This window comes from Pelophylax lessonae, assembly GCF_965119305.1.
Source record: "Pelophylax lessonae genome assembly, chromosome: 1".
NCBI classification, from domain to species: Eukaryota; Metazoa; Chordata; class Amphibia; order Anura; family Ranidae; genus Pelophylax; species Pelophylax lessonae.
Window position 1 is genome coordinate 803,896,431 of NC_138768.1, and position 12,269 is coordinate 803,908,699.

A 12,269-nucleotide genomic window follows, 5' to 3' on the forward strand; every position below is an offset into this window, starting at 1 on the left:
CTCCAGTGGGGCATAGAACCGGCCCCTTCTTAGACACAGTTTACACCATGCATGCTGGGGGAGAGGCCTGAAATCTGTCCTTGTCTTCATCCCGCACTCAGTAGGTCAGCGGTGGGGACTTTTTACTTCTCGTCACTAGGAATCCTTTAGGTATGTCCGGGCAGAAACGGTGCAGCCTTTTTACAGGACAGCAGAGTGGCCCGTGGGACAATTGCCCCCCTGCCCCAGTCCTCCCCTGGGGGGCCTGACTGTAGCCAGTAGGAGCTGAATATGTCCTGGCATCAGAAACAATGCCCCATCATTGGTGTCAGGGGAAGGAATAGTGCCCTATCATTGGTGTCAGTGGGAGGAATAGGGCCCCATCATTGGTGTCAGTGGGAGGAATAGGGCCCCATCATTGGTGTCAGTGGAAAGAAATAGGGCCCCATCATTGGTGTCAGTGGGAGGAATAGGGCCCCATCATTGGTATCAGTGGGAGGAATGGTGTCCCATCATTGGTGTCAGTGGGAAGAATAGTGTCCCATCATTGGTGTCAGTGGAAAGAATAGTGCCCCATAGTTTGTGTCGGTGGGAGAAATAGTGCCCCACTATTGAGGTCAATGGCAGAAATTATGCCCCATTGTTAATGTCAGTGGGAGGAATAGTTCTGAAAGAGACAGATAAAGGCAAGCATAGGGTCGCATCTGGGCCCTGGGCCACAGTTTGGAGACCACTTACATAGACCTACCAGGGCACTATGCATACAAGATCCTCCCCAGGGTATCCTTTGGGTCCTGCCAATACAAGAGCACAACCTAGGAGGCTCCCAGGCTGGCCCAACCAGCACCCTCCAAGTAGTCCATCCAATACCTGCTTTAGGCCTTACAGCAATGGACCCCAATAGCAGCTTCACATTTTGAATGGTTTACTCAAAGCAGCTGATTTACATATTAACATACTTCAATTAGCCCAGAGGTGACAGTTCATGAGGTTGTAAACAATAAAGAGAGCAGTAATGAGGGAAGCTGAGTTGAGGAGCCCATACATTTTATGGGGGTTTACCAGAGATCTGCATCCAATGCGAAAGGGATGCAAGTAGCCAAAATAGTCCTACACCTTTCCTCCACTGCTTTCACCTCCCCCCCCCCCCCCCACCCCTGAGGAGAAGCTTCAAGGGATATAGCTTCAGATTATAACCTTACTGTGGCTGGGTCCTTCAGACACTTCCCATAATGGGAAGTGTCCCATCACTTCACCCCCAGGCTGACTTCCTTTTGACTATATATAACACGGCCTTACTTCCCAAGATGCCCAATGGCATAGGTGACTTGACACTATCTATGGTCACATCCCCTACTACTGTGGGGGCTTCCAACAGCTACTTAGAATACTACACTGCCTACCCACTCCAAGGGGTCCCTGAACCCACTTATTTGGCTAACTATGGTGACAAAGCATGGCCAAACTGATAAACTACACAGTGCCTCTAACCTAAACAGGTGGTCCAAATATGGGTGCATTCATTTGTAAAGGAACCATAACTGCAGTGATCTCCAGTAGTCGAATGTAATCTGTCCCCGATCTTTAACCATCTCCTGCAGCATGTGTCCAATCACACCTGTAGCATGTCTGCACTCTGATCATCTCCTAAAGCTTGTCCACAGTGTGACAGTGTTCTAAAGCATTACATTTGTTGAAAATCATGTGTGGCTGTATTGTTATTTCAGGGATCACACTTGATGCTCCATGAGTTGATCACTCTGGGTTTAGGAGATCAGTTATTGCATATTAGCATTGCCTTCAACTTCAGAAAAAGTGTTTGGCCACTTCGCAGCTCAGCCTTGTGTCATGCTTTAACTTGTGATGCTTTAAGGCAGCCTATTTATTCTGAATGGGCTGTCAACACACCACAGTGCGAAAAAAAAAAAAAAAAAACTTTCAGCAAACTTTTTACATTTTAACACAACAATCGGTAAATTGTGGTATGCTACAATGTAGGTCTGCCAGCCCTCACTGTATTTTGGGGTGCTATTTGAAAATAATGCCCTAGCAATGCAGTGCACAGAGTAGCTTGCATATTGCATTAATGTTGTAGAATGCCACATTTTGCTGCACTTTAATGCACCGCATTGCTGTTTAGCCTCTCAGTAGCCACATGAATCCTAATGCCAGTCTCCTGCATTAGAAGAGCTTCTATATCATAGTGTCAGACTCTTCATTATTCTACACTTCTGGAAGGGTCAAATGCCTGTGTCCCCTACTATGTACTGTACTGTGGATTCATCCTTTGACCCCTGCATCACCAAATCGCAAATGCCAGAGTCTGGCAGAGGATGCAGCGTTCGAACAGAAAAAAAGTAGAAGACCGCTGGACACACAGTAGTTTGGCAAACGTAGGCTCCAATCACAATGTATGACTTTGGATAGGTGCAACTTGGATAGGACTTGGATAGGACTTTGGCATTGACCAGTAATAAGGGACAACTGTAGCATTGTATAACATTCAGGTATGACTTTTATGCAACTTTTGAGGGTTAACACTGATGTCTATAGCCCTCAGGTTGCATGAATATCAGACCAAAGTCATGCATTAAGTATTCTGAAGTTGCTCCAACTTTATTTCGCACATATATGAATGATTATCATTGGAAAACATGGGGAATGACTTGTCATGCAATTTTGATGTCCAAACTTGCATGACAAGTCGGAAGTCCCACAAGTGTCAAGTTCATCCAGTAATGGTTTTATCTACTTTAACCACTTGCCGTCTGCTCACTAGAGCTCTACTGCGGCAAAGTGGCCCTTGTAGGTCTGACGACGACCTACGTCGGCAGACACTCCCCCTTCTTTTTTTTTCTTTTTCAGTAACAGCGGGAGTCGGGCCAGGGGAGGAGCAGCGGCGATCGCCGCTGTTCTTCCCCGATCGTCGGGGAATCGAGTTTGGAGATCCGCCCGCTTGTGTAAACAGAGCGGGCGGATCTCCTAATTGACAGGCAGGGTCAAATTGCAGGGTTCAGCATAGCTGAACCTGCGGTCTGTCCTTGTGTCACTCAGTCACCTCCCCCCACACACGTCAGTAAGCACCAGGCATTCATTAACCCCTCCCTCTCCAATAAAATTAACCCCTTCCCTGCCAGTGTCATTTTTACAGTAACAGTGCAGATTTATAGCACTGATTACTGTAGTAATTTCTCTGGTACCCCCAAAAGTGTCAAAAATGTCAGTCAAGGGTCCGATCTGTCCGCCGCAATGTCGCAGTCCCGCAAAAAAAAAAAAATTGCAGATCGACGCCATTACTCGCTAAAAAAAAAAACACCAAAAATTACAGAAATCTTTCCCTTAGTTAGTAAACGCAATAAATTTTGCGCAAACCAATCAAAATACGCTTATTGCTATTTTTTTTTACCAAAAATATGTAGCAGAAAACAAATTGGCCTAAAATGATAAAAAATTTTGATTTTTACATTATAAAAAAATGTGAAAAATATTGTTATTTTTTCAAAATTGTCGATCTTTTTTTGTTTACAGCGCAAAAAGTAAAAATTGCATAGGTGATCAAATGCCACCAAAAGAAAGCTCTGTTTGTGGGAAAAAAAGGACGTAAATTTCGTTTGGGTACGGCGTTGCATGACCGCACAATTGTCAGTTAAATTCGCACAGTGCCGAATCGCAAAAAGTGGCCCAGACGTAAGACAGCAAAATCCTCCGGTGGTAAAGTGGTTAATTCAAGAACAAAAATCAAGTAGATTGTACTTAAGTTTTTTTTTTTTTAAACAGCCTTTTGCTAACAAAGTCATGTTTTGGGTAGCACACAGGACATTTCTATGCATATATAATTTTTTAATGACATTTTAGCATCTTCCATGTTGTTACATGTCAATTGTATATGGATTAATAGCAGTTCACAGAACAAAATCTATATCAGATATCAATCTGGAGTGAAAATTCCAGAGTAACCGCAATAACATGTCCACTCTCTACAATTTACTATTTACTTAAAATAATTTTCTTTTGGATTCTATTACTTAAAATTGATTTAAAAAAAAAAAAAAAAATTGTCTGAAAAAATCTTATCCTGCAGTTATCTCTTTTTATCAGTTTTTTTGGGCATGGTCTTGCTGTTGATCCATTGCACATAATTGGATACTTTAGTGTAGACCCCGGGTTTGTTCTCTTGGCCACATCCATCTCCCCAACTGACAATACCGTACAGGTATGTGATCTCATCCTTCTCACAAGCCAGGGGCCCTCCAGAATCACCCTGAGATAGAAACATTATTAATTACATTATTAAAATAAATACATTATTAAAAATAATAAATTATTGGTGTCAGTACATAATACTATGGTACACTGGAGCCAAATTACATCTTTGCATTGCAGTAATGCACATTTTACAGCAACACGCATTGCATGCACTGCTACAATATCTTATATTTTGAATGACATGCTAAGGGCTTGTTCACACTTGACTAAATTTCTAACAGTTAACAAACGCTTCTATAGCGAGTTAAACTCGCTTTAAAAGAGAAGTATGGGGTTTGATTTTTTTCCCACATTCATACTTACCTAGGTGGATGCACCATCGGTCCAAAGCTGCATCTGTTCCCTGGCGCCGTTGCACTGAGAACTGAGCGATCAAACACTGCTGATCACTCGGTTCTGACAGCTCCCAGAGCAGAGAGCTGCTGACTGCTCTGTCCTCTCCTCGCTCACTGGAGCGCGGCTCGCTGAGAGGCTGAGCCAAGTGTCGGTCCAGGCACCTGGAGGATCCCGTCTTTGTAGTCATGATGACGTGGTGCCTGGACTGACTTCAGTGACATCAGCAGAGAGTGGACTTCAGGCCACTCTCTGCTGAAAATGGGTCACAGAAGTGCAGAATGAACTGCACTCCTGTGATCCATAGAAGATGTACAGCCAGATGAACTTTGGCTGTACATCTCCTTTAATGAGTTTTAACATTGGCCTTGGACAGGCGCTTTACAATCGTTGAGAATTTAAAAATGCTCCCCAAACGCCCTATGGGCAGTTTTGAATTGTCTGACGAACATTAAGGCACGTAAAAACTGCTCCACAAATGCATATTCTATTACATTTAATAAGCTATTCTTATATCCCGCAAACCGCACTGGAACTGCCTGCCAGAGCGTTTGCGAAGCGTTACCTAAGACTTGAATAGGAGGCATTGAAAGACTCGTCATGAGGCTTCAATTTTGAAGCGACGTGATGCTAATGCTTCCTGTTTTGATAGTGTGAACAGCACTGTGTGCTGTCTATTGTATCTTGTGCATAGGTGTTCGAGGGGTGTTTTTAACGCCTCTCAAACACCTGATTTAATTGCCAGTGTGAATTTAGCCTCACACACTAAGGCAGGGGTCTCTAAACTTCTCAGCACAAGCACCACATCATATATGTTACAAATTTCCTTGGGCTTAAAACAATGTTTTTTACATCAGGGTCTACCTTACAACAGAGTCCCTATTACAGTCCCCATCACAGCCGTCTTCACATCAGGGTCCCTATCAGATCCCCCCTTATATTAGTGTCCCTATCCGAGTCCCCTCGCCACTGTAAGGTTTACAGTGTGTCTGTAGCAGCAGGGTGGGAGATTGGAGGTAAAGAAGAGTATTTCCATCCTCCTGTCAATGCTGGGGTATTGAATGCTATGACAGCAGCAGTCCTAGCAACCAACAACAGGAACAATGACATCCTAGCAACAAGGGGGGGACCTGTACTGGAGACTGAAGGAGAGGGGGGAAGTGGAGACTATAGGCAACCTCTGCTAACCAAAATCCTCTATTTGCCACTGATTCCCCTGGCTGCAGGCCAGTCTTGTAGGGGTCAGTCAGTCATGACCTGTGGGCTGTAGTTTGGAGACCCCTGCGCTACAGCATTGAGCAAGCACTGTAGCATGCCACAAACATGGCAATGCTCCATAGTTCATTGCCATGCATTAAACTTTTTTCAATGGACTCTCCTAACACAATGCATCCCCTTTTGGGTGGGCTGGGTGGCTGAAAAAACAAAGTGCAGCAAACCATTGCAGTCAATCAGAACTCACAAAAGAAGTTTTGCCTAAAGTGACCCTGTCAGCACAGGGTCAATTTGAAGGTATAATGTAAAAGCATACCTGTAAAAAGAAAAAAAAGAAGAAGAAGAGGCAATACACCTACCTTTGCAATGTTTCATTTGTTGAACCACCACCTCTTCAATCTTCCCACACTTCCGGATATGTTGAATACCTGCTCCCCTGTCATACGCTGTGGTATCTCCCACCAGCTCGTATTTCACTACAGGAAAAATGAGCTGGTGGGAGGAACCACAACATGCATCTGGGGAAACAAGCCTTTAACCCATGGGTGTCCAACCTTTTGGCTTCTCTGGGCCACATTGAGTGTAGAGAAATTTTCTCGGGCCACATATAAAATATATACTATAGTTAAGGTATATAAGTAATAAAATGCCGCCGCGCCCTTCCCACGCCGCTGCACCCCCCGCACTAATTTAACACAACTAGAGGATGATCAAATGAAATGGAATCAATATACAGAGGTTTACTTCTTTTGAGAGATATTAAAGAAACACTCTAACCATCATGACCACTTCAGTGATTTGAAGTGGTCATGGTGGTAAGAGTCAGAAACACTGCACATGCTCACCTCCCCCCCCCCCCCTTCCCCTCCAGGGCAGCCTCTGCCTACCGTTAGTTGGAAGCTGCTGTGCCCATGCCCCCAACCTGACTTCCTTCCTCCCCATAAAAAAAAAAAAAAAAATTGGCAGTGGGCAGTGGGCCGCATTGCCTGGGGTTCTGGGCCGCATGTGGCCCCCGGGCCGCAGGTTGGACATGCCTGCTTTAACCCATCTGACCACCAGTTAAATACTTGCTGCCAGGGAGTACAAGCAGGTTTCCGGAAAAGTAAGTATATCTTCTTTTCATATACAGGTATGCTTTTACAAAGAATTTGGCCCAGGTAGGCTCACTTAAGTAAACTGTAATCTGTATTTTAATGTTCTTATATGCCAGAGCTGCTTTTTAGACACAGTACAGCATTGAGCTCCTGATAACAATTTACCTGACAGGCATCTTTGCTGCTATCAAAATATCCAGCACAGATCATGTTATCACTCAGTTCAGATCCATAGACTTCAGGGCTGCTGCATTTACTATCCGGGACTATCGGCACCTTGATTTCCTGCAGAACATATGAATAATCTGTGGCATCTAAAAAGAAGATTGTAAAGCAATGAACATTTAAAATGATTTTTAGAGTGAGCAGACCGTAAAATATTATAACAATATATTATTGTTAACTGTAATAACCACTGATATACAGTATATATACTATATCATTACATACCATAATAACTGCTGATCCATACCAATGGACTTTATAACATTAATAACGATAACTACTGAACACAGATTAAAATCAAGATTTACACCCTCTCACTTAAAGTCAACCTAAACTGAAAAAGTGAATATTTGCTATCTTATAGGGAACATCTTGAATTATGAATTTTGCCTAAAACTGGCCATAAACCATAGAATCTGATTTCTAGGCATGTCCTTGGTTGTAGGCAGACTCTCGCTAATCCCTTTCTGGTAGGGATGGCTACTGCATTTGCAGTGTAGTGGAGGCGTGCTGTGCAATGTAGTGGAGGCGTGCTGTGCAATGTAGTGGAGGTGTGCTGTGCAGTGTAGTGGAGGTGTGCTGTGCTGTGCAGTGTAGTGGAGGTGTGCTGTGCTGTGCAGTGTAGTGGAGGTGTGCTGTGCTGTGCAGTGTAGTGGAGGTGTGCTGTGCTGTGCAGTGTAGTGGAGGTGTGCTGTGCTGTGCAGTGTAGTGGAGGTGTGCTGTGCTGTGCAGTGTAGTGGAGGTGTGCTGTGCTGTGCAGTGTAATGGAGGTGTGCTGTGCTGTGCTGTGCAGTGTAGTGGAGGTGTGCTGTGCTGTGCAGTGTAGTGGAGGTGTGCTGTGCAGTGTAGTGGAGGTGTGCTGTGCTGTGCAGCGTAGTGGAGGCGTGCAGAGTAGTGGAGGTGTGCTGTGCAATGAAGGTGTGCTGTACTGTGCAGTGTAGTAGAGGCATGCTGTGCAATGTAGTGGAGGTGTGCTGTGCTGTGCAGTGTAGTGGAGGCGTGCTGTGCAAAGTAGTGGGAGTTGTGCTGTGCTGTGCTGTGCAGTGTAGTGGAGGTGTGCTGTGCAGTGTAGTGGAGGTGTGCTGTGCTGTGCAGTGTAGTGTAGTGGAGGCGTGCTGTGCAGTGCAGAGAAGGTGTGCTGTGCAGTGTAGTGGAGGCATGCTGTGCAGTGTAGAGGAGGCTGCTGTGCAGTGTAGTGGAGGCTGCTGTGCAATGCAGTGAAGGTGTGCTGTGCTGTGCTGTGCAGTGTAGTGGAGGCATGCTGTGCAGTGTAATGAAAGGTGTGCAGTGTAGTGAAAGTATGCTGTGCAGTGAAGGTGTGCTGTGCTGTGCAGCGTAGTGGAGGCATGCTGTGCAGTGTAATGTAAGGCGTGCAGTGAAGGTGTGTTGTGCAGTGTAGTGAAGGTGTGCAGTGTAGTAGAGGTTTGCTGTGCAGTGCTGTGCAGTGTAGTGGAGGCATGCTGTGCAGTTTAGTGGAGGCATGTTGTGCAGTTTAGTGGGATCATGATGTCCAGGATGGCATAGCTGTATGACAGGTCAGGGAGGGGGTTGTTGCATGGAAGTCCTACGGATCTCATCATCTATAGAACACACAGTAAGTGTCCATGACTCCACCCACGTTATCCTCCTGTCCTTGTGTGTTTTACACCTTGCATGGCACAGGCCTGCTCGGTGCTCCCTGCTTCACGATGGCCGCTTGCTCCTCTGGCGCTCTGCTGATAGAGATCATGAACTCCCACAAGTAAAGTGCAGAAAGGGGTTGTAAACGGCGCTACCTTTGTGCAAATAAATAATAATAAAGTGCATTCACTTGCAATCAAATGATATATAAGGGGGTGTGTCCCATAAAACCAAAAAAAGTCAATAAATATATACTGTGTATCAGGTGGGTTTAAGTAAAATAGATCAAATATCCTGATGTGTGATAGGTAAAACCCAGAAAGTGCTGAAGTGCAATAAATAAATTAATGACATAGTGTATTTATTGTGATATACAAATAATTAAATCAATACAGCGCAGAAATAAAATTAATCAAGTATTTGGTGATATTCCTGGTACTGTTACTATTATGAGCGCAACATGCCAGTAAAGGACATATAAGTGAAATAAAAGTGATAAGTGAAACCAGGGGAAAATCCCTTAAAAATAAATGTCAGCTGCAATCACTTGTGTGACCACTAGGTGTCGCGCTGTATATACAACCTGCCTTGTACGGAAGTTAGGCAAGAGTGAATCTTCAAGGGTCCCCCTCCACAGTCAACAAGGCACCAGTTGGCGTGTTTCCATATGGAGAGAAAGAAGAGGGGAGCCCCGTGAAGTATTAATCGCAAAAAGTAAAGAAAGAACGTAGCATCCACTCACTGTGAGAGCTGTGATAGCTGCCTCGAATCAGTAGCACTCGCCGGGAAGCTTCTGCATTCCACGGCGGTAGAATCTCAAAACCGGAAGTGACGCTGTGACGCAATGGACCCGCCCTACGCGTGTCCACTCCAGCAGACGTCGATGACAAAACGCGTAGGGCGGGTCCATTGCGTCACAGCGTCACTTCCGGTTTTGAGATTCTACCGCCTTGGAACGCGGAAGCTTCCCGGCACGCGCTACTGATCCGAGGCAGCTATCACAGCTCTGACAGTGAGTGGATGCTACGTTCTTTCTTTACTTTTTGCGATTAATACTTCACGGGGCTCCCCTCTTCTTTCTCTCCATATGGAAACACGCCAACTGGTGCCTTGTTGACTGTGGAGGGGGACCCTTGAAGATTCACTCTTGCCTAACTTCCGTACAAGGCAGGTTGTATATACAGCGCGACACCTAGTGGTCACACAGGTGATTGCAGCTGACATTTATTTTTAAGGGATTTTCTCCCTGGTTTCACTTATCACTTTTATTTCACTTATATGTCCTTTACTGGCATGTTGCGCTCATAATAGTAACAGTACCAGGAATATCACCAAATACTTGATTAATTTTATTTCTGCACTGTATTGATTTAATTATTTGTATATCACAATAAATACACTGTCTATGTCATTAATTTATTTATTGCACTTCAGCACTTTCTGGGTTTTACCTATCACACATCAGGATATTTGATCTATTTTACCTGAACCCACCTGATACACAGTATATATTTATTGACTTTTTTTGGTTTTATGGGACACACCCCCTTATTTATCATTTGATTGCAAGTGAATGCACTTTATTATTATTTATTTGCACAAAGGTAGCGCCGTTTACAACCCCTTTCTGCACTTTACTTATATCTTGACCCCTTTTGGGGTTTTGGTTGTTGGCCGCTTACACCTGTTAGTTGTTCACGCTTCACCGCACACTCCATAGCGCTGGTCATTTTCTGCCTTTATATGAACTCCCACAGCCCCACCTCCTGTTCACTGCATAGCCACCGCTTCTCCCTGAGCTTTACTGTCAGAGGCACTGCATGTGTCACCAACAAGAGCCTGTGCAATGTTTTCCGGGGGAGAGGACCGGCTACCCCCCCCCCCCATGATACTATGCCACTGCTGTCATCCCTTCCGGCCCTCTCCCACCGGCTTGTCAGTTTTGCCAAATGCTTCCCCACCTCCATTCTCCCAGGGGCCTTGGCTGCGGCTGCCTAGTTTGCCTAGTGGCAGTGCCGATCCTGTGGAAAGCTACACTGCATTTGTGGAAGTGCCCTCACCAAGTACTTAAAGAACCAATTTTGTCAGGTCCCCAAAGAGCAGGGTACACCTGACTTTAGTCCAGGTAGACCAAGAATACCTTGCCCCTGTCAGGAGCCTTGCACCCTGGGGATTCAGGAAAGCAGGCCCTTCCTCCTTGGAGGTCAGTCCTATTCTGTACCGTTGTGCACTTTTTTTGTGTTCACCCTCCATATTTGTCCAGGTGACTAGTTATAGAAAAATCACAAATGTTGGGTTATCATCATGGCTGAATCTACTCCATCCGATCTGGGGGTGCAGGAAAAAAGGCAGGGGCCATAAGGTCAATACTGTGTGTAACACTAGGGGAGGAAATATGATATTTAATGAATGGAGATATATTCAGTTAAAACATTTTGTGAGCTCTCTGCCTCAACCTATCAGATCTGAGAAAGATCTAAACCTTGTGGAAAAACTTTGTAACCCATTAACAAAAATAAAACATAGTATATCTTTGATATACAAGATGTTAACCGAGATGGTTGGTCTGAAGAGACCTCCATTCATTGTAGCCTGTGAAAAAGACAGGATCACGTTCAAAAGAGCATGAAGTGAATGTTATACTGAAAGCCGTACATTATTCTGCAGTGGATATTAACACTGTTGAAATGAACTATAAGTGCATATCGAGATGGCACATTATACTGGTTATAGCACATAAGCACCAACCAGAGAAGTCGAAATTGTGCTGGAGGGGCTGTAATGTGCATGGCACAATGTCCTATATATGGTGGGACTGGCTTAAGATCCGGGAATTTTGGTTGAAGTTGTAACAGTTTATTAGGGAAATCACAGGGATAAACACTATAGATCAGTGGTCCTCAACTCCGGTCCTCGGGGCCCACTAACAGGCCAGATTTTAAGTATTACCTTGGGGAGATGCAGACTAGAATACTGCAATCACTGAGCAGCAAATGAGATCACCTGTGATGTAATTTAGTTATCTTGCAAACCTGGCCTGTTAGTGGGCCCAGAGGACCAGAGTTGAGGCCCACTGTTATAGATGACCCGTGAAGGTGTCCATTTCATAAAAAAGATAAACCTCAAAAGAAATATAGAAACACGATCGTTCCAAACCTGATAAACGCAGCAAAGGGGCGATACCAAAGAAATGGTTGGGTTCAGAGAGCCCTACCATTAGAGCTTGGTTTAACAGAAGCAAATATAAATATATACACAACATGGAGTATTTGGGCAGTAGAGATGAGAAACAAGCAGAAGACTTTTCAAATAAAATGGAGAAAATAGGTAAAGTTCAAAAAGACCAATAAATACATAGTAATATGGGTAGATTTGGTGGACAATCATTTACATAGTTACATAGTTGGTGAGGTTGAATAAAGACAAAAGTCCATCCAGTTCAACCTGTGTAGATGTGTGTGGCTGTAATCATCTTGCATACCCCTGAATGTTCTGATCCTTGAGATGTACGTCTAAGAGTCTTTTGAAAGCCACCAT

At 44.5% G+C, this 12,269-nt stretch overlaps 1 protein-coding gene and 1 long non-coding RNA gene across 2 annotated transcripts in view; one reads left to right on the forward strand and one right to left on the reverse strand.

Moving 5' to 3' along the window:
- Positions 1-1,471: 1,471 nt before the first annotated feature.
- Positions 1,472-1,882, forward strand: LOC309554527. The gene is made up of 2 exons (XR_014225238.1): positions 1,472-1,545; positions 1,604-1,882. It is a non-coding gene; the product is annotated as an uncharacterized lncRNA (long non-coding RNA).
- Positions 1,883-4,023: 2,141 nt separating this feature from the next.
- The window catches only part of HGFAC (HGF activator), a 165,288-nt gene continuing 157,042 nt past the window's right edge, over positions 4,024-12,269 (reverse strand). The window contains exons 13-14 of the mRNA XM_082243346.1: positions 7,053-7,201; positions 4,024-4,240 (exon numbers count right to left, since the gene is read on the reverse strand). Coding sequence (XP_082099472.1) covers positions 4,061-4,240; positions 7,053-7,201 — 329 coding nt within the window. The 3' untranslated portion in view covers positions 4,024-4,060. The remainder of the gene's footprint in view (positions 4,241-7,052; positions 7,202-12,269) is intronic.